The sequence below is a fragment of the Gymnoscopelus microlampas genome (genome assembly GCF_963454915.1).
Source record: "Gymnoscopelus microlampas genome assembly, chromosome: 6".
In the NCBI taxonomy this organism is placed as follows: Eukaryota; Metazoa; Chordata; class Actinopteri; order Myctophiformes; family Myctophidae; genus Gymnoscopelus; species Gymnoscopelus microlampas.
This window is the reverse complement of record NC_139943.1, coordinates 45,137,770-45,165,678: the sequence shown is the minus strand read 5'-3', so window position 1 is coordinate 45,165,678 and position 27,909 is coordinate 45,137,770. Positions and strand designations below refer to the sequence as shown.

General features: G+C 42.9%; 1 protein-coding gene across 1 annotated transcript in view; it reads left to right on the top strand.

The window, feature by feature from the left end:
* The window catches only part of LOC311047176 (voltage-dependent calcium channel subunit alpha-2/delta-1), a gene marked incomplete at both ends in the record, with an annotated part of 149,172 nt that extends 121,859 nt beyond the window's left edge, over positions 1-27,313 (top strand). Inside the window, 15 exons of the mRNA XM_084059815.1 lie at positions 615-706; positions 4,996-5,077; positions 6,333-6,395; positions 7,190-7,293; positions 8,669-8,755; positions 11,503-11,570; positions 11,707-11,745; positions 13,617-13,688; positions 16,317-16,469; positions 16,769-16,821; positions 17,329-17,384; positions 18,037-18,166; positions 19,423-19,535; positions 22,543-22,625; positions 27,203-27,313. Of these exons, the coding sequence (XP_083915941.1) occupies positions 615-706; positions 4,996-5,077; positions 6,333-6,395; positions 7,190-7,293; positions 8,669-8,755; positions 11,503-11,570; positions 11,707-11,745; positions 13,617-13,688; positions 16,317-16,469; positions 16,769-16,821; positions 17,329-17,384; positions 18,037-18,166; positions 19,423-19,535; positions 22,543-22,625; positions 27,203-27,313 (1,306 nt within the window). The remainder of the gene's footprint in view (positions 1-614; positions 707-4,995; positions 5,078-6,332; positions 6,396-7,189; positions 7,294-8,668; positions 8,756-11,502; positions 11,571-11,706; positions 11,746-13,616; positions 13,689-16,316; positions 16,470-16,768; positions 16,822-17,328; positions 17,385-18,036; positions 18,167-19,422; positions 19,536-22,542; positions 22,626-27,202) is intronic.
* Positions 27,314-27,909: the final 596 nt, after the last annotated feature.

The window sequence follows — 27,909 nt, the reverse complement described above, 5'->3', positions numbered from 1 at the left end:
GGGGGGGTTCACTATACACTGCAAAAGACATTTGTCCTGTACAATCTTACTTGAATTTGACTTTCAGAAGCCCATACAAACACTGTAAATGTATCATTCTATACAGTCAATTATATACTGTGTGTTCCTTGTTAATCCATTTAAATCGGTAACGCAGCTGTGTGTCATTTTTAAGATTTCTTTGGGCTACTCAAAAATAGCAGATATACAAGCTCATAGCGCGGCACCGAGTAGCGATATATGAGCTTGTATATCTGCTATTTTTGAAAATGTGCAAGTTTTTGCAAATCTTTGAATATATACATATTTTTAAAGCAAACGTTTGTAACTCAAATCTTTGCTTCTGGGGATCTCTGGAACAACATATTTTGAGATATTTTTGTTTTTTTTATATTTCATTTTTATTTTATATTTCTTTTATATTTTCTATATATTTTTTATATTTTTTATACTTTTTAAATGTTATGTTTTTTATATTTTTGTATTTTTATATTTTTAAATGTTTTATGTTTAATGGGTTAAGGGGCTCAGCTGCACCCCTGCAGTGCAGGGATGAGATGCCTGTGGATTTGAGCAATAAGGCGCCGCCAATTTGAATGTGTTTGTTTGTACAGAGAGTACTGCAAAGGGCTGAAGGTGTCGGAGAACAACACACAGTTTCTCCTCGACTTCCACCAGTTCATCGAAGGGAACACTCCAGAAGCATGTGAGTCATATATCCATGTTATTGTTTTTTTGTGCTATGTGTACAGGAGACCTCAGTTCTGATGTCAGCCTACATTACCATGATTATAATACCGCAAGCCCACTCCAAGGTCAATATGAACCCTAAATCAATTTCCCCCTCCATCATTATGCATGTGATTGTTTGGGTGTGCTGTGATGTTATTAGTCAGAGTGGTTCTTTGCCACTGGGATGCCTCGCTGGTCATCCTCTGAAGGTCAGCATGGTGTTTGGCTGTGGTGGAAAAAAGTACTCACATGTTTTACTTAAGTAAAAGTATCAATGTAGAAATACTCTGTTACAAGTAAAAGTCCGGAATTCAAAATTGACCTTAGTAAAAGTACAAAAGTATTGGTATCAAAATGTACTTAAAGTACCAAAAGTAAAAGTACTGAAATATTTGAAAATAGCAGATCTACAAGCTCACCACGCATCGCGATGCGACGCGTTGTGAGCTTGTAGATCGGCTATTTTCAAATAGCCTAGGTATAAAATAGGGCTAAAGTGGTTAATGAATGTTTTATAATGTGATAATTTATAACAATTAATACATAATTTATATCTGCAAAGTAGCTAGTAACTACTTTGCTCAAAACTGTACTTAAGTACAGTACTTGAGTAAATGTACTTAGTTACTTTCCACCACTGATGGTATTTGGTCATTTGATTAGGCTAGCCTCCTGGGCAGGGGGTGATCTCAGCCCGATCGACTGAGTTTCCTAGAATCCCTGCAGTGCCATCATGCTCCTGCAGTGACTCATAGTGTTTTGATTTGTCTTTGTCTAATGGATATCACCGATCCATGTGTTTCATGCTAATGGATCTAGCTATCCTTGTGTTGTTCAAGGTCAAGGCATTGTCCTTAATGCTTAATGCTTAATGCAATTCCTGCTGCTGGTTTGAGCCATGTTCTCTTGTGGCCACGTTAGTATCACACACAAGTCTTGCCACTGTGGGGCAGAAGCCTTGTATGTTCAAAACTAAAATGTTCAAGAAATAGAAAGAAATAACCTGGGTTCTAATGGATCCAATGTAATTATTTAGTCACAAGCTCTTGTTAATACTTTTTATTGGTTAAATAAAACCCACAGACAGACTTAAAGGTAGGGTAAGTGATTTTCTTTGGTTAAAAAAAAGTGTTAAATAGCTCTATATTCTGATAGTACTCATTGCTATAAAGTGTTTGTTCAGTAATAGGAGTCTCCATGTCTCTCCAGCTCTTTATTAAACAGAAGTGGTCAGGATACCAATTTGATCCAATTAGGATAGAGAACTCAGTCAGGATACAGACTAAACCAGTGAAATGGGAAGTGATGATACAAAGAAATGAGCAGACACAATTGGAACTGGAACACTATAAAAAGCTGATACATGGGTACTCTCTCCTGATTGGCTGACATTTTGTCACCTATACCTGAAAATGTATTTTGTTTATTAAAGAGCTGGAGAGACAGGGAGACTCATGTTAATGAACAAACACTCTATATAGCAATGATTACTATCAGAATATAGTGCCTTTTAACAAAAAACTTTTTGTTTTGACCAAATAATATCACTTACCCTACTTTCAACCACTTTCAACCTTTTTCAACCTTCAGAATCAGTTTTATTGTCACATCACAGGTTTACAAGGTAAAAAAGTGGGTGAAGGCCTAGGCCGTGGCGTCGCGGTCTAGGCACCCTTGGTTGAAATCCCTTAACAGACAGCGTGCCGCGGGTTCGCGTCCCGTTCCCGACGGCCTTTGCTGCGTGTCTTCCCCCATCTCTCTCCCCATTTCCTGTCAGACTACTTTCTCTGTCCCTCTCCAAATAAAGCAATAAAAGCCCCCAAAAAAAAATCTTAAAAAAAAAAAAAAAAGTGGGTGAAATTCGTTTTTGTACATCACTCCCATCGCAACGTTAAATTCCGTAGAAAGAAGAGTGGGGAGAGAGAAGAAGAAGAGGGGTAGGGGGCAAGTGGGAAGGAGATCGAACAAGAGAACAATAGAAGGCCAAAAACAAGTTATCTACATATTTACAAAGTACCTGAGATAAGAAACAAACTAAGGTGCCTGAGCATAGCATCCATGTATGTATACTGTGCATGATATACTTATTTTTACATGATATACCTTATTTTTGGCATGTCATTGGATATGATATTTTTCAAAAATATTATAATTAAGCCTGGACAGCTGGCATAACGGTCACTTAGGCCCCAATGTAGCCTGACAGCACATTGCGGGTTCGAGTCCCGTTCCCGAGGTTGCTGCATGTCTCTCCCCATCTCTCTCTCCCTGTTTCCTGTCTGTCTCGACTGAAAAACTATAAATAAAGCCCAAAAAGACCCCAAAAATATATTTTAAAAATGTATATTTCAATTATTATTATTATTATTTCGAAAGAAGCCGATCTACAGTACAGATCGGGCCGGATAGAATATGGAGATACAAGGTTTCTGCCCAAGAGCGACGATATGTGACTCAATCTGTTACTCCAAGCCACTTCCAGGCCCTGCATGGCTGCAAAAGCTTTTGGTCGTTAGGAAACAGCTTTGCCTGTGGATATAAAGTAGGTTGTACAGTTAGTTGTTGAAAACAAGCTCCCCTGACATGGGGGAATAACTCCAGACCTAGGTGTCATCGCTAACCATCCAGCGACACCGGCCTATCCATCACTATGCACCTAACACCTAATCTAGGCGTCTGGTGCTTCCTCAGAGAGAGTTGGAGCTCTCTGTCTGCATGCTTTCCTAACTATCGCTATGAGATCAGACTGCGTTAATTCTGTTGTGCTTTTATTTATCCATGCGAGGGTTTTTCGCTGAGCCCGCATGTTTCTTTACTTAACCCATTGAGACCGGGAACGCATCTGTGTTATTTTTTAGATTTCTTTGGCTATTGAAAAATAGCAGATCTACAAGCTCATAGCGCGGCATTTTTTGAAAAATCGTGAAAATGTGTGCAAATCTTTGAATATATATATATTTTAAAGCAAATATTTGTAACTCAAATCTTTGCTTCTGGGGGTCCCTGGAACAGATTATTTTATATCAGTGGTTCTAAAACGTTTTCATGTCAAGGACCTCCCAAAATTATATGGATTTGGCCGCGAACCCCCCATCTCTATCTAAATATTTTGTTCCAGGGACCCCCCAGACGCAAAGATTTGAATTAAAAATGTTGTTTCAAAAACGTTATGTTTTCAAAGATTTGCACAAAATGTTCAAGATCTTTCAAAAATAGCAGATCTAGAAGCTATGAGCTTGTAGATCTGCTGTTTTTGAATAGCCAAAGCATAAAACATGGATGAAGTGGTTATACACAGATGCGTTCCCGGTTGGAATGCGCTAAGCCTCCTTTCCTGAGAGATCACTCACATTCACACCTGGAAGCTGCCCTTAATGCAAGCTTAGACTTCTACTGTTGGCCACCGCACAGTTCCACTGGAGCTGTGGGGAAAGTTCAAAGTCCCGATGGCAGTTGTTAAGGAAGATATTATTCATTCACTTTTTCCTGGCCGGATTTTCTCAGCCAGTCCAGGGATTCGAACTGGCGAGCTTCTGATCACTAATCTTTTGGCCCGTCACCGTCAACGTTCCGCGTCAGTGACGTCCCTCACCACCTTCTCCAACTTCACCGCTAGTCCAAAGCAAAAGGAAACCGCACACTGTACTTATTTCTTGTAATAAATAAAGGGTGCCAATTTGACAGTGGTGGGAAAAGTGCTCAAGTCTTGTACTTAAGTAAAAGTATCAATACTGCAATGTAGAAATACTCTGTTACAAGTCCGTAATTCAAAATTGACTTAAGTAAAAGTACAAAAGTATTGGTATCAAAATGGATTTAAAGTACCAAAAGTAGAAAGCACTCATTATGCAGAATGTCCCATTTCACAAGTTTTCAAATGTATAAAATGTGTACAAAACGTTTGAAAATAGCCGATCTAAAAGCTCACAATGCGTCGCGAAAATTGTAGTGGAGTAAACATACAATATTTGCTTCTGAGATGTAGTGGAGTAGAAGTAAAAGTATAGAAAAATGGAAATACTCCAGTAAAGTAAAAAAAAATCCTCAAATGTGTACTTAAGTACAGTACTTGAGTAAATATACTTAGTTACTTTCCACCACTGAAATGTATAGACCAAACATATTTTAACTAGTTTACTGCCCTGGCTATACTGAACTAACCTACATGTATCTCATCTCGTCTCACCATCACTTTGTTTCACACGTTAGTTTTTGAAGTGTACCAAGATCAAACCTTTATCTTATTTTGGTTTTATTCTCCAGGTAACGTGTCTCTGGTGAGCCGGCTGATCCTGGACGCGGGGCTGACCGCCGATCTGGTTAAAATCTGGAGGGAGCAAACGCTGTACGTTTCAATGGCTAATGATCACTGCATCACTCACATACTGTATCATATAGACTGTAACATGAGAAAAGTCAAAAGTGTGAGAAATCCTTGTTTCCCCCGTGTTAAATTCTGAATGAATTCCACCAACCTCCCCAGATGCAATCCAAATCTGCAGTGAACCCGTACTCTGACCTGATCTCCATATCGCTGCGCTGTAGCTCAACTCGCACATATTTCACAAACCATTTGCTGACTGACTGAACCGAGAATTGTCGTTTTTTTTTTTACTGTGGGTGGTTTTGGTCATGCTTAACCAATGAAACGTGAACGCGATGAAAGGCGAGGCGTAAAATGCGCATCACACCCAAGCATGCCGAGCCGTGCCAAGACATGTTGTTTAGAGACAAAAGTAAAATAATTAGATCAACGTGTTTCCCTATGGTTTATGCCCCGCATGTCTGAAATCATCTGTGAAAAATATGTGGCCCTGGCTGCTACGCACACACACACACAACACAGATGCACAACCTCGCACACACAGACACACTCTGTTCAGCATTAGAGATGTACAGGCAAACGTCTCAGGGAATTAAACCATTTGTTTTGAAAGTCATCTCCAGTATGTCTTTTAACCCATTGAATCCGGGAACGCATGTCTGTCATTTTAGATTTCTTTGGCTATTCAAAAATAGCAAATATACAAGCTCATAGCACCACGCTATGAGCTTGTATATTTGCTATTTTTGAAAAATCGTATATGTTTTAAAGCGAACATTTTTAACTCTGATTGGTGCTTCTGTGCGGTTCCTGGAACAACGTATTTTGAGATGGCGGTCCGCGGCCAAATACATATAATTGTGGGGGTCGTTGACATGGAAAGGTTGGAACACCACTGACATAGCAACTGTTAGGATTCAGAAGACATTTGTTGAATATATATTCAAAGATTTGCACACATTTTCACGATTTAAAAAAAAAATAGCAGATCTACAAGCTCATACCGCCGCGCGATGAGCTTGTAGATGAGTTCCCGGATTGAATGAGTTAAGCACGACCATGCTGCCTTCACAAATATGGACACGCTTTCCAATATCACACACGCACGCACACACACACACACACACACACACACACACACACACACACACACACACACACACACACACACACACACACACACACACACACACACACACACACACACACACAGATAGAAACACCCTGTCTTTTATTGACTTTGATGTCTGATTGGTGTTTTCCGTGTTCTTCCCAGGGATGGGATCGCGGCCAGGTTCGTAGCCACAGATGGCGGGATCACCAGAGTGTATCCCAGAAGGTAAGGCTCAGTTTCTCTCTCCGCAATCTACCCTTCCAGTGTTCAGTTCTCTGGGACCCGGCCGCTGTTTGTTCTGGCGGCTACGAGAAGGCAAGTTGAGCCGCTTGCAGCCATAACTGCGGCGATGGTGTAAATGTGTGAGGTGGGAAGTAGACAGTGGTGGGAAAGTACTCAAATTCTTTACTTAAGTAAAAGTACCAATACTGCAGTATAGAAATACTCTGTTACAAGTGAAAAATTCCTTAAAATTGGACTTAAGTACAGTACTTGAGTAAATGTACTTAGTTACGGGCCGATGCTCTTTAGACGGGAGCTACATTTTGGCCACCGTTCTCACCCACTCTGGTGGGTTATTATCGAGAATGTCGAGTTTTATACATTTTCTAATTAACCTCGCACAGCCCAGACTTCGGATCAGGTCCCACAGCAGCAGCACACAAAACTAAGCTCATTTCCCCTCGATTTTTCCCTCTCTACTACACTCAGCCGTTCCGCTTGGGTTGAAATACAGCATTCCAATCAGAGATGAATGGATATTTCTCCCAAACTATAAAACATGAAACACAATCTGTTTGTGCTTTGACTGGACGGGGTCCATGTCATATATCCAACGCGAGATGGGTGTGGCCCGCCGTTTTGATGACCACAGTTTTGGCTTTAATACGCGAATTTAAATTGTTTCTAGATAGATTCCACTTCAAACACATCTGTCGTGTGTTCTTTATGTCTATAATGGTCTCGTATATTATTATATGTTCCATGAGCGTTTTTTTTTTTTTTTTTAACTCTTTCAGCGCCGGGGAGGAGTGGACCGAGCACCCCGAGACGTACGAGTCCAGCTTCTACAAGAGAACCCTGGACAACGACATTTATATTTTCACGGCTCCATATTTCAACAGTAGGTTCTCGCATGGCTTTCTGCGTGCGTGTGTGTGCGCGTGAGATAAACGTACGTTAGCATCTTGTCCCTGTCGGACAGGAACCTTGTGTTGCCACATTTATTTTTTCATAAATATATGCATTATTTAATAGCCTACTTCAGGGGTCTTCAACAGGGGGTCCGGGACCCCTAGGGGGTCCTCAGAGTTACTACAGGGGGTCCGGGACCCCTAGGGGGTCCTCAGAGTTACTACAGGGGGTCCGCCAAATATTTGTGTGGTATGATTTTTTTATTTTGCATTAACCGCTTGAACTCTAGCATCCCTTCTCTGAGGAGAACTTTAGCCAAAAATAGCCGATCTACAAGCTCACAACGCCTCGCGCTGCGAGGCGTTGTGAGCTTGTAGATCGGCTATTTTTGGCAAAGAGTTATAGGTGTAGAGGGGAAAAAAGAGCAGCAAACGTTTATCTGAAACACAATGTTGTACAATATAGAGGGGGGGTCCCTGCTTCATCTCTCTCTCAGCTAGGGGTACCTTGGCCTGAAAACATTGAAGACCCCTGGCGTACTTCATCATAATGACAGTGATGCGCAAAAGTAGAGAAAAGTGTCGATCTGTTATCTTTTCAATGTAAGGAAAAGATAACAGTAATGTTTCAATGTAATGTTTTTAATGGTGGTTAAGTCCGTCTGTGGGTTTTATAATGACTTAACCAATGAGAAATACTAACAAGAGTTGAGGACTAAATAATAACTACATTAGATCCATTTGAACACGGCTTCTTTTTTTTCTCCATTTCTTTGAAAAGTAAAGCATTGGACATACAAGGTCTCTCCGTCCGACTGCGACGGATCTTCGGCGTCTGGCCCGAAGCCTATCCTTCTCTGTCATTCCAACTTTACTGCCAGTGATCGCACTCTCGGGGCATCTCCAATACCCCTCTCCTATTCCTCTCTCTCCTACTCCCTCTGTGTCGTCTGCCCGTCATTCCCACCCTCTCTCTCTCTCTCTCTCTCTCTCTCTATCCCTGTACTCTCCCTGTCATCCCCGCTGATGTTTCTAGCAGACACCGCCGGGGCGGGCGGGAGGGAGTCGGGGAGGGAGGGGGCGGGGAGGGAGCGCAGACTGTCTTCAGTGGTAACACAGCAATAGTTACACTTGACTGCATTAACACATGTGCTGGCTTCATGGACCCTGCTCGCTAACGCGAGCGCACGGCGAAACGCAAACAGATAAAAACGTTAAAGTTTGTAGAAATTCTTTGCTGAAGCAGAGCAAATCAAACGCTCGAATGTTTACTGCTTTGCTTTGCCTTTGATTGATGGTTTTAGTGAAAGCACAGCTGCATTCATCATCTCTTTCCCCCTCTTGTCTTTCTCTCCGCTGGTGCAGAGAGCAGGGAGTCTGGCTACGAGTCAGGTATTCTGGTGAGCAAGGCTGTCGACCTCGACATAGAAGACGTTAACCTCAAACCAGCAGGTCAGTCTAAACTAATGACCATGTTGAACCATGTCTCACCATAATGAATATAAATGAATACAAAAATGAATTTAGAGAGATTAACTCATTGACTGCCAGGGTTAAACATCATCTATGGCTGCCCTTGCCAGCGATTCCGAGCATTTTCACTTTGAAAAATCTTAGAATATTATTCTTCACAAAGATCCACCCGCCGATCGCTTTAAAAGACGTAGGGGGGTCCCGTAGAATCGGAGATTTTTGTCTCCGCCAGGAGACTATGTTTTCGTTCTCGTCCTTCCGTGTGTCCACCAAGCTAACATTGGTCAAGCTTCACGTGACACAAGACAATATGTTGAAAGGGTGTGCTTTGATTGGCTAGCGAGACGCATGATGAAATAGAGATCTATAAATAGGTGTGTCACTTCAAAAGATCATTTATATCTTTTGAAGTGAGTAAGACAGGATTAATCAGGAACAGTACTGGCGGAGACCTGTGCTCCGAGGAGCAAATTTTATCGTTTTTTTGCCGCCGCGATAATACCTTCCATAGTTGTGGGCCGTTGAATGTGGCTTGTTTTCGTCAAAAAGCAACAGAAACAGAGAAAAGGCCATTTTTCTAAATCGAATAACAAGGAAGTAAACGGGCTGTTTTTTTTTGCGATCACGTGATTTGCTGCTGCTTTGCTTCTCTGGGAATCAAATGGTGACTTCCAGGTTACAGAACAGCGCCATCTAGTGGAAAACCACTGAAAACACACAACTCGCCATACTCGTCGATGGCAGTGTGAGACTCGGGCCAACTGACGAGTGTACTTATCAATGGCAGTTAATGAGTTAAGGGCATTCTAATACAGAATCAAGACTCAAGAAGCTTTTATTTGTCACTCAAACAGGTACAAACAGCTAAATGTTGTGGCATGACCAATGTCATGCCACAATGGGCTCGACTGATGAGCTTGCACACGGGGTTGTGACACTATGCATGCGAGTAGACTCGACGTCACCGTCAACAAACAGGGACGGAGGGGTAAAAGTAGTAAATAGGATGTATGCACTGGGTGAGCAACTCCATAGAAGTGAATTTCCGGTTTCCACTCTAGTTCTTTTTATACCTCTATGGCTAGGCCAGGTGAGTGTATGGGCATAGGCAATCTAGGAAGTTGCCTAGGGCGCCACCTGCTGCGGGGGAGCCAAATTATTTAACCACAGAGGAAAGGGTGCGAATTTGTAGCTTTTCTTATACAACAGGCTATAGGTGATTTCTCAGTCATATATTGTAGGATGTCAAAGCTGCAATGTTTCATATTTTGCAAAAAGGTTGTTGTTGTCATGATAGTGACCATGATACTGACATGATACTGTGATACTGACATGACGATCTCGCCTAGGGTTCCGGGATGGCCAGAAACACCACTGCACTAGGCAGTTTAAGTGCAAAACACATGTGAAAATTGCATTCTAGTATCTAAATCTGACCATTAAAAAAAACTGTTTTCCCCACTGTATGTGTGTCCGTGTACAGCTAATCTCGGACACAGCTGGACCGATCGGTGTCAAACTTTGCATGTACACTCCCAGTAGGCCAAGGAAGAACCTCCACCCCAATGGGGAAATATTAAAAATATGTGTGTATCCACGTGATGCATCCGGCGTTGTCAAGCATCTATCTATACGAATACAATTGGCACGTGTTTGGGGGAGGGAAGTGTGTGTGTGTGTGTGGGTGGGGGAGGGGGGTAATTTAGTATCAAATGGAATAGAATGGGCAGTAAGGTACAGTATGTACATCTATATAGAATGTATGTACTGTACATCTATGCATTCATTCTATATCCGTTCTATCTATACATGTACTGAGGTGTTTGTTTATAGTCTGTTGCTTCGGTCATGTGGTAAGGCCGTGCATGTAACTGAGTTGAATTCCTTCGGATGGTAAAAAGGGATGAGTGAAAGGTATCGGCCGGACAAAAACACGTGAGAACCAAAGATCTCTGGGGATTTCACCAGTAATTTCCATCATAAAGCAAACACCACTACCTGGATTGCGTTGGTTTCTCCACCGTCCTGTCCATACGAAAACGCATAATAATCCTTTCCGATGCTGAAAGGCTTCAAATTAATAATAATACATAGAAAAAATTATAAAACGTATAAACAACGAAATAACAAAAACAAAAGCGCATTGGTTCTCAAAGTGGGGTCCGAGGACCCCCAGGGGTACTTGAGGGGGTTCCAGGGGGTCCCCAGCTAAATGATGGACAGGGACCAAATGGACCCTTATGGGTCTGTAACTCCGAGAGTGTACAAATGGAACCAAATGGACCCTAACGGGTCCATTTGGTTCCATTTGTACACTCTCAGAGTTAAATTAACATTGATTTTACAATATGAATTGGGGTCCCAGAGACATACATGCCATTAAATGGGGGTCCGTAGCCTAATGTATGTCAAAATGGGGGTCCTTGAAATTAAAATGGTTGAAATCACTGCCAGAGAGCCGTAAAAATCTTCTCTTATGGGGGTCCCTGGCTTATCTTTTCAAATGGGGGTCCGCGGTCTAATAAGTGTCTATTTGGGGGTCCTTGGCACGAAAAAGTTTGAGAACCACTGGCCTAGCGGACTAACCTCAACGCGAGCGATGTGGATCTGTGTTGGCAGGCCCACAACTACCTTCAGTCCATTACAGAGCGGAATTCAAAAGATGTGTATATATATATGTATACATATATATATATGTTAATAGGTTTTCTCATTTTGCTTCGTAGTGGTGGGGCTGAAACTCAATGTCACGTCCTGGATGAACAGTTTCATAAATGCCACAATGAAAGTGAACGTGAGTCAAGCATGTCATGTTTGCATGACCTTACTTATACCATGTTCACTGATGATGCATGTTACAGTTATCATGTCCTTTACAGTTATTGTGGTATGCTGTTTCTTGATATGTGGTTCTTTTTGATTGCCTGCAGTGTAAGAGCGAGATCTGTGGCTGTCTGAGGAACGATAAGGTAAAGCCAAATAAATCTTCAGTCTGGGATTTATTCCAGCCTTAAGTCAGCCCACGTTTTGAAAACATATAATATGAAAACAATAATAGAGTTCTCAACAGGCCTGAATATTAAAACCTGAACCGAAACGATTCGAGTGAGTTGAAGCCTGAGCCCAATACTCACATACTAAACGGCTGTGATTTAGAGAACAGAGAAAGAGATAGAACATCATGTTTATGGTTGTGTGTTGCATTCAATTAATTTATGTTCCTCTAGCAGAGTTTATTTGTGATTGAACAGCCCCATCACTGACACACACACACACACACACACACACACACACACACACACACACACACACACACACACACACACACACACACACACAATATTACCCAATATTTTCCGTTCTCTCTAAGTAGTTAATCTTGTTCCATCCCTCTGTGTCCTTCACCGTTTAGTGCAAACACACTTAGTTGTTAATATTTCCATTAACGCATACTTTTAACGTTTGAACATGAACCTTGCAACATTATTACAACAGAAAAATGGCAAACTAAAACACATTATACTGTACTGTTGTGAGCTGCTCTCATGTTGGTTTGGAGTGTTAGACCTCATTGTCTATCTACTCTAAACTTTCACTCAGTGCTTACACTTGTATTAGTAGCCCGAGCCCTACCTGACCTAACCAAGTTAGCATTAATTGTCTAGCCAAACCCGGCACTGTGGGGCTGAAACTGAGAACTCTACTAATAGCAGATATATAGATACTGTAGTAGATATGTCATACAAACAGAAATACTGTAGAAGATAAATTCAAAAGTTGCAACAAACTGTATTGAATTGCACAAAGATAGAAGAGAAGGGTAAAAAAATAAAACAAGTAATCTAACAGTTACAATAATTGATGAAGGGTGCATAAGATCCAGCAAGGAAACATACATGATATAAATGTGCAAAATATATGCAGTGAATACATAATATATTATGCATGCTATAGATACAGCTACAGTAGGATGTGGGATGTAGCATGTGCAAATACACAGTAGCTCCAGGATGTGCAGGAGATTGCTCACTATGTGTAGTAGGGGTATATACAGTATTATGCAATGTTTGTACATACATAAGTATTAATAGTAATCATAATAATCATAATAATAACAAATGTATGATAGGTTAGATATGCTAATGCATACTGTAGGCCTACATATGTCCTTTGAAACACTTTAACTTTTAGATGGAAAGTACTGTACATGTTTTGGCATTTTTATAACCCATCGTAAGTCAAAACACAGCCCCCGAGTTCACTCGTAAGTCATGGTAAAGCTGTCACTTTCTGTCTGTCCTTGTATCAAAATCTCAGTCAATACATTTCAGAGTGAAAACCCTGTCAGTGCAGTGCAGTGTGTTGGGAATGACCATAACGCAATTAACCCAATACGACCGGGATCGCATCTGTGTGTCATTTTAAGATTTCTTTGGGCTATTCAAAAATAGCAGATATACAAGCTCATACCGCGGCACCGAGTGCCGCGCTATGAGCTTGTAGATCTGCTATTTTTTTTTTATCCTGAAAATTTGTGTGAATCTTTTAATATATATATATTTTTAAAGCAAACATTTGTAACTCAAATCTTTGCTTCTGCGGGTCCCTGGAACAACATATTTTACAAATGTTCGCTTTAAAAAGTATATATATTCAAAGATTTCCACAAATTTTGACGATTTTCCCCCCCAAAAAATGCAGAGCTACAAGCTCATAGCGCGGCGCTTGTATATCTGCTACTTTTTTGAATAGCCAAAGAAATCTGAAAAAAGCGTTCCCGGTCTTAAAGGGTTAAAGATGACATCATACAAGGAGACGTCTTGTGGTTTTCTCTCCTCAGCTCGTCGACTGCGTGCTCCTGGATGATGGAGGTTTCTTGCTCATGTCCAATCAGGACGAGTACATTACCCTGGTGAGTTATTGTAATTGTCGAAAAATAATCACCTTCCCCTTATCAGGGCCGTGCTTATCTGCCTCGAGACTGTGTACCGGACGCTTGTCATGCTGCCTCATGGTGTTTGTATGTTTATTGTACCACGTCTGTTTTTTAGATCTGACCGCTGTGCGAAGCCAAAGGCAAAATGTCATTTCCACATGTGGACAATAAAGTCCTGTCTCGTCGTCTTATCTCGGTTAGGCCTTTTGGCCATTTTACAATGATCAAGTGATGGTAAAGGCATAAAGTATCAAATGCCATAAATCATCCCCCCGTAGCAAAAAAAAACCCTCTACAGTGCAGAGAATATACAGCAACTGCGTGCCTTTGAAATAAGAGATTTTGTCTCCAGTCTTACTCGTGGCTCCCGCCCGTCCGTCGATGCCTCTCCTAACCCTCCGTCACCCCACCCCGCCCATCAATCACCCGTAGAATAGAGGGTCAGATGAAGGGCTTATGACTCAGCTAAGACACTGTTATGAGCCCCAGTGTGGAGGGCTCGGGGAGGGCTTGTTCCAGAGCTGCCGGTAGGACAGGAGTACAGTACATCCATGTCTCGGTGGCAGTAAAACACCGGAGGCAGATCAAATACAGGGCAGGTTGTGTTTGCGGGCAGTTATCCCGTTGAAACCGGGAAAGCGTCTGTGTCACTTTAGATTTTGGTATTTTAACCGCTTTAACCGTTGTTTTATGCTTTGGCCTATTAAAAAATGAGCAGATATACCAGCTCATAGTGACACTTTGTGCCGCGCTATGAGCTTGTAGATCTGCTATTTTAGAAAATTGGCGCACAAAGCGAACATTGTTAACTCAAATCTTTCCTTCTGGGGGTCCCTGAACAAAATATTTTGAGATGGGGGTCGGTGGCCAAATACAAATAATTTTGGGGGTCCTTGACATGAAAAAGTTTGAGAACCACTGATATAGCAACATAAATTTTTCAGAAAACTGTGTAGGATTTAGAAGACATTCATGTGGGGCGGCAGTGGCTCAGGGGTAGAGCGAGGTTCCCAGTTTGATCCCCGGGCTCCCCCAGAGTTAGTGTCGAAGTGTCCTTGAGCAAGACTCTGAACCCCTAATTGCTCCCGACTGAGCAGGTTGGTGCCTTGCATGGTTTCCTCCACCATCGGTGTATGAATGTGTGTGTGAATGGGTGAATGTAATGCACAATCTATGTAAAGCGCTTTGGATGAAAGCACTATATAAATGCACCATTTACATTCTAGGTCTTATAGGTCTTAATGGGTTATGGTAGCAGCATCAGCGCGGAGCTCCCCCGGGTGCGCAAGTGATCATCTCCGCCACGATAACCCCAGGATTATAGTTCCCAGGTTGTCAGTAACAGGGTTTACACTGTGGGACACCGAATCAGTCATACAGGACATCTGGCCGTGAGGCTTTTGACCTGTTTTACTGTCATGAATGTTTGGCTTGGATTCTTTAGCACAATGGTTCTTCTCCAGTCCTGGAGACCCTGACCTGACTATCATCACCGGCTTTCATTCTAGAGACTCATTTAGGCCTCGGTCACCAGGTAAATAAAGCAAATTGTCTATGAGTGAAAACTGAATCCCCAGGAGGACAGGAGAAGATAACTAATACCTTACTGCAGGGGGTCTTCAACAGGGGGGTCCGGGACCCCTAGGGGGTCCTCAAAGATACTGCAGGGGGTCCGCCAAATCTTTGTGCGATATGATTTTTTTGTTGTTTTACATTAACCACTTGAAGCCTAGCATCCCTTTTCTGAGGATAACTTTAGCCAAAAATAGCCGATCTACAAGCTCACAACGCCTCGCGCTGCGAGGCGTTGTGAGCTTGTAGATCAGCTATTTTTGGCAAAGAGGTATTAGGTGTAGAGGGAAAAAAGAGCAGACTAAGTAAAAAAAGTTTCATCTGCAACACAATCTTATACAATATGTAGTGGGGGGTCCCTGCTTCATCTCTCTCTCAGCTAGGGGGTCCTTGGCCTGAAAAACGTTGAAGACCCCTGCCTTACTGTAATATGTGGATACACTTTCTTCTGCCTCCTGTCTTGTTTTGAGGCAAAGCATTGGCTGTCCCATAGGGTGCAATCACCCAATGGTGATTCCTGGTGTTTTCCTGTGTTGCTGGAACACAGATGTCTGTGCTGTTTAGACAAGATGTTTGGTCAACATAAACCTTATTACCGTACTCTGGCTTTAGTGCCTGGCTCTGTGTGTCTGCTTGTTTGTTTGTCTCTGTGTGTGTGTGTGTGTGTGTGTGTGTGTGTGTGTGTGTGTGTGTGTGTGTGTGTGTGTGTGTGTGTGTGTGTGTGTGTGTGTGTGTGTGTGTGTGTGTGTGCGCGCGGTGTGTGTGTGCGTGGTGTTTGAGCAATCGTGTGCCTGCATATATGTGTGTGAATGTTTGCCTGTGTGGCTATGGATCTGTCGTGTGTGCATTGTGTCTGTGTGTGTGAGTGTGTGTGTGTGAGCGCGTGCCTGCGTGCAATCCGTGCATGTGTGTGAATGTTTGCCTGTGTGGCTATGGATCTGTCATCTGTCGTGTGTGTTTGTGTGTGCGTGCGTGTGTGTGCGTGTGTGCGTGTGTGTGTGTGTGTGTGTGTGTGTGTGCGTGTGCATCCAGATAGGTCAGTTCTTTGGGGAAGTGGATCCCGTGCTAATGATCACGTTGGTCAACACATCTCTGTACTCCTTCAACAAGACCTATGACTACCAGTCTGTGTGTGACCCAGAGAGAGACAGCAAGGCCGCAGCTGGACTGCGATCTGTCTACGTGGTGAGAGAGACGCATGCACACTCTCACACATGCTGCAGGACAAGGGCTTGTTATTTCTCCTAGGGTTGTATAAATTATTGGAGAGTAGCGATAACTGATTTGAATAGCAATGTTGATATGAAATAATTGCACAGATGTCAGTCAATTATGCACTTTATAACACGTCAGTGTCAATGCGTCAGTATAAGACAAGTTTAGATATTGTATTCACACACTGTCAAAGTCTTGACTGTTGAACTGACAGTTAGAGCTGGAGATGTCAAAAGTGTGATTAATATTCCTGCACTGGTTCTCTCCAGCCTACTATAGCGGACGTGCTGAGTGTTGGCTGGTGGGCCTCTACCGCTGCCTGGTAAGTGGGTGTGTACTGTACCATATACGCGCGTGTGTGTGTGTGTGTGTGTGTGTGTGTGTGTGTGTGTGTGTGTGTGTGTGTGTGTGTGTGTGTGTGTGTGTGTGTGTGTGTGTGTGTGTGTGTGTGTGTGTGTGTGTGTGTTTTGGAGCAGAACTTTGCCTATTCTAGTGTAGGAGTGTGTTTGGGAACGTGGGGTGTATGTTTTCGAGGATCATTTCTGGGTGCAGGGTACTGTAACAGCAGCTCAATATCATCTCAATAACAGCTCTCACATTGCTCTGTGATCTGCATTATGCCCGGCCATGAAAATCAAACCAACGATGACTACACTACAGATGTTCTTATGTGACAGTGTCTAAACTAAAGCAATGACCTCATCCACGTCTAGTACCTTAATGAGTTTCACTTTGACTACAGTATGAATCATTCTCTCTCTCTCTCTCTCTCTCTCTCTCTCTCTCTCTCTCTCTCTCTCTCTCTCTCTCTCTCTCTCTCTCTGTCTAGGTCAATACTTCAGCAGCTCTTCTACAGTCTGATCTTTCCTAACCTCCTGGAGGCGGGTGAGTGAAAGAATAATAAGATCTGAGTCATTGCTTTCTGGACCAGTAGCTTGGATAGACATTTGGGTCACAAGATGCTCTGACAGGATCGCAGACAAAGAGCAAAAATTATAGATGGATACAGTTTTGTTCAATATATTGGTTCATTCCTGACTTTATGGTCCACACAAAAGGTCTGGGTTAAAGCCTCTATTACATGTATTCATACAATATTTGATGAAATGTATATTTGTACTCGGCACCCTTTTTCTACACACTATAGAAAGGGCTTTGGATTGGTTCCGGAATTTTGCACACACAAATGCCACCCTTTCAACATTGCTTGTTTTGCAAAACAACATCACTCAAATCGGTACATATTATCTCTTTAGTCGAACGATCAAGATGGATCCGTCCGATCCGCCACATTCCAGCCTGATTGGCGGAATTCCGAAAATTGCTGACCCACACTAACCTACAGTACCTGACCTGGCGGAGACCTGTGCTCCGAGGAGCACTTTTTCTAGTTTTTGTACATTATGTTCTACGCGTAGTGGAGTCAGCTGATGAAGACATGTCAGATGCCACGAGGGCTTGTTATTTATGTGTCTATTTGTTTATTCGTTGATTATTATGCGACATGTGTTCTACATCTGTCTGTGTTTGTGTGCAGTGGTGTCAGCGGATGAAGACATCTCAGACGCCATGTTTAAGGAGAGCTGCATCACAGAGCAGACACAGTACTTCTTTGATAATGACGAGAGATCCTACTCAGGTGTACTGGACTGTATAAACTGCTCAAGGTGAGTGTGTGTGTGTGTGTGTGTGTGTGTGTGTGTGTGTGTGTGTGTGTGTGTGTGTTTACACGTGCCGTGCTTGCCTGCGTGCCTGTGTGAGTGTGAGCATGTGTCCAGTCTCTACAGTACATGTGTTGTACAGAGTGAAGTGCAACAGATCTCCCACCTCTCGACCACTTCCTGGACGGTCCGCGCATCCCCCTGCAACTCCACAACAGTTTCCTCTCTCTCTCTCTCTCTCTCTCTCTCTCTCTCTCTCTCTCTCTCTCTCTCTCTCTCTCTCTCTAATATTTTTTCCAGTCTACTCTCTGCCAGCTGTTGGTCTGACGGGTTTCTGATCAGACGCAGATTACCTTGATCTGTCAACGGATGGAAATGCAGAGGAAAAAGCACACAAGAACGCTTTCATCTCGGCCCTCTTCTTTCTGCCCCCCCCCCCCCCCCTCATCTCCCCAACACACACACACACACACACACACCCAAATTTGCGCATTTCAAATTAAAAGCACTTCACAGAGGAAGTGCTTTCCTGTGTCAACTCTGGTAGTCTCTGGGGTTAAATGCAGCGTGTTATGAGCCCCACGTGCCCCATGCTTCTCTCCCCGATGTTAACGACCAGAGACACCCAAACTTTAACGATCGCCATAAACAAAGCCAATCCCTGGAGGAGAGGTGTGTGTGTGTGCGCGTGTGCACGTGTGCCTGTACGTTTGTGTGTGTACTGTATGTGTGTGACGTGATTATACAGTACATGTGCGCACATGCCTGCAGAATATTACACGTGTATGTGTGTGTGTGTGTGTGTGTGTGTGTGTGTGTGTGTTCAAGCGGACATAGTTTAGCCTACAGTACAGTCCATGTTAGAATACACAAGTGCACACTGTACATGTAGGCACACATACCAAACACGCACACACACACACACGCATGCACACGTGCACGCGTGCGTCTACATGTACAACTGCAACTGTGTGATTTAACATGGGCTATATGTCCATTTGAACTGGAACTATATCATCATACTAACTCAGGCATGTTATGTTTACACACTCCTCTACTACTGTGTGTGTGTGTGTGTGTGTGTGTGTGTGTCTGTGTGTGTGTGTGCGTGCGTGTGTGTGCGTGTGTGTGAGCGCGTTCATCTAAGCTCTATCTGTAGAAGCTGGACTGTGATCTGACAAACGCGTGTGTGTGTGTGTGTGTGCGTGTGCGTGTGTGTGTGTGTGTGTGTGTGCGCGTGTGTGTGTGTGTGTTTCTTCCAGGATGTATCGTGCTGAGAAGCTGCCGAACACTAACTTGGTGTTCCTGATCACCGATGCCAAGGCGATGTGTTTGTCATGTGATCCCAGACCTCTCAGACAGGCAGAGCAGCCCTGTATCCTTTCCCCTTCGTTCCGTGAAAATCAAACGGACAGATCCACTTCCTCTTTAAGCCCTGCATGCAGCCCTCCGTCCGCCCGACATCCTGTGGGCTTTAAAACTTTTTTAAGTGACACACCTGCAGTGTCCCCTCCAGTACACAGCTGAATCCTCAGTGTTAAAGTATATTAGTGTAAGTGATATTCTTTGGTTAAAAAAACAAAAGGTTTCTTTGGTGAAAAAAGTTAAAGCTCTATATTCTGATAGTAATCATTTCTATGTAGTGTTTAACAGAGGTCCCCCTGTCTCTTCAGCTCTGAGAAGGACTCTGACTTAGAAAATACTTTTCAAAGTCGGTTGCCAATTTCAGCTTATCAGGAAAGAGTACCCATTTATCAGCTTCACTTTTTTTGCTTTCATTCTGCTCGTTTCTTTGTGTTATCACTTCCAATTTCACTTGTTCATCCTGTATCCTGTGTGGGTTGTCTCTCTCCTTATTGGATAACACTGGTATCCCGACCTGAAAATACATTTTCCGTTTGCTAAAAGAGGTGGAGAGACAGGGAGACCCCAGTTCCTGAGCAAACGCTCTAATAGCAACGGTGACAGATCAGATTATAGAGATATTTAACACTTACTTTAAGGATTTCACTTACTACACCTTTAATCTAACTCTGAAGAGTGTACAAATTGAACCAAATGGACCCTTCTGAGTTGTAGGTCCCCTCCTTGAATGTTCACAGGTGCACAGTAAAGGAAATGCGTGGAGTTATGAAAGAGCCTCTCGTGTTTCCAGTCAGATTAGATTTCTTTGTTTGAATTCATCGGGGCCCCATGTCGTGTGTGTGTGTGTGTGTGTGTGTGTGTGTGTGTGTGTGTGTGTGTGTGTGTGTGTGTGTGTGTGTGTGTGTGTGTGTGTGTGTGTGTGTGTGTGTGTGTGTGTGTGTGTGTGTGTGTGTGTGTGTGTGCGTGCGTGCGTGCGTGCGTGCGTGCGTGCGTGCGCGCGGTTGTGTATTTCGGCGGTCTGTTAGACAGATGTGTCTGTGACATAGAGCTTCCTGCTGGTGTAACAGTAAAAGTGTCATCATAAGAGGTCGCCGCGGGGTCACGGCAGGGAACCGCCAGTTCGGTATTCGCTCAATATTCTGCTAATGAGGTCACACAGAGATATAAGCGTGCACGCACGCTTGCATGGACACACACACACACACAGCTTTGTATTGCTTTTCTAGGAAATACCATTGATTGACCCCTTTACTGTAATCTGAACACTCAATCACTACATGCATTTACCGAAGCCCTTACCGTAACCTTAACCTAACCCTAATCGTCAGATACATTTGAGTTAGGGTTTAGATTTAGTCATAACTCTAAATTACCCCCTTCCAAAGCGGACCAGCTACATTTCTAGGTTTTTTTCCTCATAAATGATATCCCTCGGGGTACAAAAAGCAATGTACAAGAGCACAAACTCACCCAATCTCACACATTAAGTATTCTTCTCAGAACACCCAAGCGCAGAGAAATGACACAGCATGGTAATGAGTGTAAATTTAAATGTCTGTCTGAGAATACAGTGTTTACATTAGCGGTGCTATATTTATAAAGTCTGCGACAGGCGGGGAAAATAAAATGAAATTAAGCATTTGTTTCTGTTTTATAGCTGTCAGTAATGTTACGCTCACTGGTTTCACAACACTGCAGGGCCTTGTAGTCCATATATAATATCATGTAAATGTATTGCTGAGGCTGCCTTACTGGCCTCTTTCCCTATCTCTCGTGGATATCAGCAGAACATTTGAAATGATTGAAATTGCCAACAATTTTAAATTGTCAACAATAAAGCAGATCTTGGGGTTGGCGAAAGGGCCTACTCTGTGTGGAGTTTGCATGTTCTCCCCGTGTCTCCTAGGGTAGTTAATACCCTCACAAAAACATGTAGTAATCCTGGTCTCTATACTGCCTCCCCCATGACAGCCGGGGGCGCCTGATGGAGGGGAAGGGAACTGGTTGGAATAACGTGTTCCTTCCACGCGCTACGTCCAACCAGGGAAACTCCCCCCTGTCAGGTGACAAGAAGGTCAGTTGGCTCTCATGCATTGAAGGAGACATGAGCTCGGCCCTGGCCTCCCTAGGCTGGTGAGGGGAGTGTAGCGCCCAGGATCAATTAGAAATTGCCACCGGGTGAAAAAAATAGGGTTACAAAATCGCGGGATAAAAAATGTAGGAATAAAAAAAGAATAAAGCAGATCTAAAAGCAGGTCTACAAAGAGATCTTTATTGGCCATTTTTGCCAATCGCCATACAGCAAAGTTTATAGGTTAATTCATGCTTACATACTGTAGCCTATACGGCAATTATGTGCATGCACATACTGTGTACACGCATGCAGAGATACTGTAGAGCATTGGTTCTCAAAGTGGGGTCCTTGGGGGGGTTCCAGGGGGTCCCCAGCAAAAGTATTTAACATCACTTTATCCATTTATACGTTGGCTATTAAAAAATAGCAGATCTACAAGCTCACAGCATGTCACTTGCTGCAGCGCTGCGAGCTTGCACATCTACTATTTTTGAAAATATTTTGAATTATTTAGCATTCAAAATCTTCTCTTCTAGGGTTCCCAGGCACAAAAACACGGTCCGTGGCCAAATATATATCAATTTGGGGGTCCTTGGCACGAAAGAACCACTGCTGTAGAGATGAACACATACAGACACACTCATCCACATGATAAATGCCTCTACTTTTCCTTACAGAAGAAAATAATCATACTTTTAATACTCATTTTCATTATTACCCGAGGGCTAGTCTGACTGCCATGTTTGATTACATTTCAGATATGTCTCTCACGGACTCAGGGAGTCATACCGCAACAGTTTCTGTTGCCAAGCCACTTTTTGGCCGCAAAGTGAGCGATTCACAGGCCCTGATTGATTTAACTATTGTGGCGAAAATGTGTTCGGTGTTTGATGTGCCTCGTTGATGGCAGGGCGTGTTTTCCTGAGTGTGTGTTCGTGTTCAGCTGAGGGCCCGGACCTGTGCGAGCTGGCTCAGAACCCTCGATACAGGAAAGGACCGGACGTGTGTTTTGACAACGACGAAAATGTAAGTGTCTTTTGGTGTGTGGGTTTATTGCTCTGGAAATATTGCTGGAAAGTTCTCCCAGAGAAGCCCAACCTCTTGTTGGCCTCATCAGCCTCTGGTCTTCATCAGACAGCCTTGGGGCTCTTTCTACAGTACATGCAATTCTGTTCCATTGCCATTCAACTTTCATTTATTCCTTAGTTTAACACTTCATTGCTGTCAGGCAGGAACCTCTTATGTCCATATTTTTACTTTTTATGTTTTTTGTAAATTATTGCCCTACTTTGTCATACTCGTACTACAGTGTCACACAAAAGTAGCAATTTTTTTTTAAATCGGCTATTTTTGAATTCTGAAAAGTAACAGTTTGGGACATACTGTATGAGGTTTTCACCCCGAGCTTCTTCTTCTTATTTATGTGCTGTACATTTGGCATGCAACTCTCTCTTTTTTATGTTTCTCTTCACGTCATTATCTTTCTACTCATTATTTTCCTTTTTTTCCTATTTTCCTTTTCTTTTTGCTTTTGCTTCATGGCTACGTTTCCCATTCGCTGCCACTCACGTCCATCATCACGGTAGGATGAGCCCTTGTGCCCAATCAGCAGAGGCTCAGGTTTGAGTCCCGCCCCTCTCCTGCTATTGCTGGTGCTGATGCTGAACTCGGGGTTAGTGTTCAAACACAACTGAACCGTGGAACCATCAGTCAGTGTTGTGGACGCAGCAAAGGCACGTTGGATGACACAAAGACACTTCCCAAAACAATTGGTTCTAAGTCAATTCTTAGCGTTAAATGGATGTGCCTGTCCTACGTCATAGCCAGTGGGCCATTGTCTTGTGATCAGTGGTATTTGCAAGATAGATACAGTCATTGTGTATAGCTAGGCTGGACTAACTTAGTCACATTTGTTTTTATATCCACGTGATGAATGTGTTCTTTGGCGGGATCACAGAGTTTTCTTCTCAGCTTTTTTTGTTCTTTTCTTTTCTGTAGTCTTCATAATAATTTCAACATTTCAGTTCAGTCTGTTAGTATAGTCTTAATCTGGGGAATTTGAATACCAACAATGTTGGCATATTGTTACCATCATGACTACCCCTCTAGCCCTGAAACATTTACTGTACAAGTCACACCCTACTGTACACCATATTTTGGACACGCCCTTGGGCATGCATGGGTCATGGATAGGTCATAGTTTCATAACCATCTGAAATATGTAGAGAATGTCCCACTTTTACACCAGTAAAAGAGGGACCAATTATTGTGGCAATAGCAGCTAGTACCCTTAAACTCATTACACATTTTGCAAAAATAGGTTTATGTAAATAATCTGAAATATCAGGGGAAGGGTGTGGGACTATGACCATCTTTGAACAATGTTTACATCAGTTTTGTAAATATTTAGTATATTTCCTATATCTGTATGAACCAAGCCTGTTACTTTCATAATTAGACTTAGACCCCCCCCCCCCCCCCCCACACACACACACACACACACACACACACACACACACACACACACACACACACACACACACACACACACACACACACACACACACACACACACACACACACACACACTTGTAGCAATGTTTAGGTGAAGGAAGGGCTGGGAAACGGGCGGAGCAAGACTCTTTAGTTTCACTATTGTAAATAGCTGAAATCCTATCCTAAACAACAATTGTCACTTATTGGCCCAACAAGGCACAAGAAGAGCTCGTTCTGAAGGACAGAAAAAGAAAACAGGTTTGCCATTAAGTCGCCATACAATGGACAAACCAAGGACAGCACACATCACTCACACATGGATTGGCGAATGGTTCAGCACCACTGCCAATGGACAGCGACAGGCCGTCAGCTGTATCCGCGCACTATACCTTGTTTTTTGTTTACATGGGGATAAAATACCCAAGAGTGCCAAGCAGCGTACAGAGTCTCTACCTGACTGTCTCAGTATTTGGTGAGAAACTCACAAATAGCCTAGTCACAGTGGTTAATGCGCACACCACATATAGGGCCCTATCTTGGCCAGTAGGCCTACCTTACTCCTTCGCACTACCCGCTACCCGTGAATTACGCACAAGGCAGCTGGCACCGTCCCTAAACGGTATCTTATGGCCGCACTACCCGCTATACATTATGCCGACTCCGTTATTTGCACCTGGAGGTGTGCCCGTGGGCGTGTTGTTGCATTATCCCTAAAACTGCTATCTTGCCCACACACGTTTGGTTAAGCGCATAGCGGATTCTAAAACCACCCGCTATGCCAAATTTGTTTGGTAGAGCGCCTGCAATGTGGGAGTCGGGCTGGCCGCACAACGGCACAACATTCAGAGGCTCCCTCTCTCCTAATTCTCAACAAATCTCTGTGATTTTCCTATAATCAGCAGAAGTGAGAGTGTCAATTCCTTGTGTCAATTGTGTTTATATAAGATGATAGTTTGTGCCGCGTCTTGCGCGATGCCATTCGCTCTGTTCAGTTTCATCAATCCAATAAGCAGGAAATAAAGAACGGATTACAATAATATATTCTCTATAATCGTGCTATAATAAAAAGTGCCTCTGTGCGGTCGCAGAGTGCACTTCGGAATTAAGTGATTGTGAATGTCATTACAATTTTACTGTAATCCACAAAAGTGTGACTGTTAATTCCTGGTGTCAATAAATTGTGGTTTTATCAGCAGTTGCCAGTTAAGCTTATGAAAGACTAATACAATGTTGTTTGATCTGTGTTTGCTATAACCACACCAGACCATTTCATTGAATTAATCCAGAACACAAGCACATTGCTGTAATTTAAAGTAAAGTTCTCTATAACCAGCAATGTGTGAGTGATAATTCTGTGTATGAAATATAAATGTATTCCATGACAACATCGCTCTTCTATGGGCAGAGAGGGAGAGAGCATTAGATTGCACTGGGGATAATGGCTTGCGCAGTCTTCTCTTAAAGGCATCTGGCACGGTGACTGGTTTTATTAATGTAACGCCCAAACCACACCTATGCATAATGTAACGGGTAGCGCAGGTGTTTTAGCGATAAGGCTGGTGTCCGAATTTGTTTTGCCCCTTGCGCAATGCTAAATCCCCAAATATTGGGTTTAGCCACTTCGGGCCAAGATAGAGCTCATATAGGCTCTTATGTAGCCTAACAGCGAGTTGTGGGTTTGATTCCCGAGCCCGACGTGTCACTCCTAGTCTCTCTCTCCCAGTTTCCTGTCACTCTCCACCATACAATCGAAATAACGGCAGAAAAGACCCAAACATTTTTTTAAAAGAAACTCACCAAATACAAAGTACATGGCTGTCTGTAATATTACAAAGCCTTAGAATAAGTAGAGATGGCGGTACAGTTAGGGGATAGCGACAAATGCAGCGGCGCATAACTTGATAAAATAAGGAGCACAAACTCAGATCGATTCCAGGATATAATTAAATCAATTATTAATCAATTTCGGCCTATTTTATAGGTTAAAAAATAAAAACATGTATTGATGATCAGTAGCTACATCATTATTGAAATAAATAAGAAAATAAAATGACCAAAAACATGCAGCCCTTACTAAAGCCCCCTGCCCCCCTTGGTGCGCTTGCACCCTTTGCCCCCACAGTAGCTAATACTGCTGGGAGGGAACAGCAAAGCAGAATGGAGAGTGAAAGTGTAGGACACCCTTTTCCTCGCGTCTCTTCATGGGAAGAGAGAATATTTCCGGATCCATACATATCCTCACTCGGGTAAACATAGGAAGCAGCACAGGGCTTTCCTGTCTTTTGACGGTGCACCGTGTAGATACCCAGCCCCCCCTCCACCTTGGAATTTGGGCGCGCACGGATTTCCTGAACGGTCTCATCAAACAGAATGAAGCTATGCATGTCCTTTGCCAACTCTGCTCATTCACACATGCATGCTATGCAAAGAGATGAGGCCCACATTTGCTAATAATATTGCGCTACGAAGGCAGAACGCTATTGTTGTGCCCCAGTTGTTTGAACTTAGAGTGCAGTGCCCTTTAGCCTATCTTATTCACTACGTAATTTTTGCAAATTAGTTTTTAGCGCAGCTCAGTTTAAGCTACTGAGGGACCTCTATGCCAACAAACAGAACTCGTCATCAACTACAAGCCCAAATGTCTATGACTAACTCAAGATGGCTGACTGCAAATTAAATAATCTTCTTGCTGCCTATAGAGCACCTCAAAATCACGGTTCCTGGGTCACAAGAAATTATTGCATTTTTCTCGCTAGTTCTACTCAAACTCCAACTCTGTGAACCCGTCTTTGCAGACGTTATTGTAATATTTAAAGTCCTGTTTATTATTGTAGGCTTATATATTAAGTGTTATGAAGCATCAGGGCATTAATTCACCCGTTGTGATGCATTGTGAGCTTGGTGATCCATAGCTTTTAGGAATTTAGCCCCATTTGAAACCTCTCCCTCAGCAGCGATTGGAGCTATTGTCAGCTATTCGGACTCCTAACTCCACTTCAGCTGGATTTCTGTTCGGACAAAACTCCAGCAGAGATATGATACAACTATTTGGACAAATGATCTTCCCATCGTTGCTACCTTACTAACTACACTGTTTCACCCAACAGGAAGATGATTCCGACTGCGGTGCTGGGACGTGTTTGAGCCCCTCCCTTCTGCCAATTCTTGGACTCCAACTGCTGCTACTGTGGCTCCTCACATCCTTACGCCACTCATGACCCCCCCACCCCACACACAGACACACACACACACACACACACACACACACACACACACCAAGGTTATTATAGTTAAATGAAAACAAACTACAGTAAGTAACAAAACTAGATGTGAACATAATGCTTTATTAAGATACGGAAACAGTATTGTGTGTTTACAAAACTAACTAAAACAAATTATAGAGAAAATGGCCTTAGTTTTTCAGCTTTGTCCATTTATTTCATGCATAAGCCTAGTAATATATCTTCGACGTTTTTTTGTGGTGTCAGTTTCACGCCAGCTGTCGGCACCTCGCGGTCAAACGAAAGTTGGAAGAAAGTCGCAGAGTCCCTACTGGGATTTCTTTGAGCAAGTGCCTTGTAGTGGAAGGTGATAAAATATATGGAACATTTCTCAAGGGGAAAATCCCACAAATCTGAAAGTCCATTTTAAAAGCTCACGTAAGAGGCTGCATCTTGTGGACTGTTGCTGTTGTTGTTGATGATGTTGACGTCTTTTATAGCTGTTCAGTGGATGGTTGTTCATCTGTTCTAACCGTGAATATGTTTTTAAATGGTGTGATGTTTTGTTGAGTTTTCATTACACAATGTTTTTT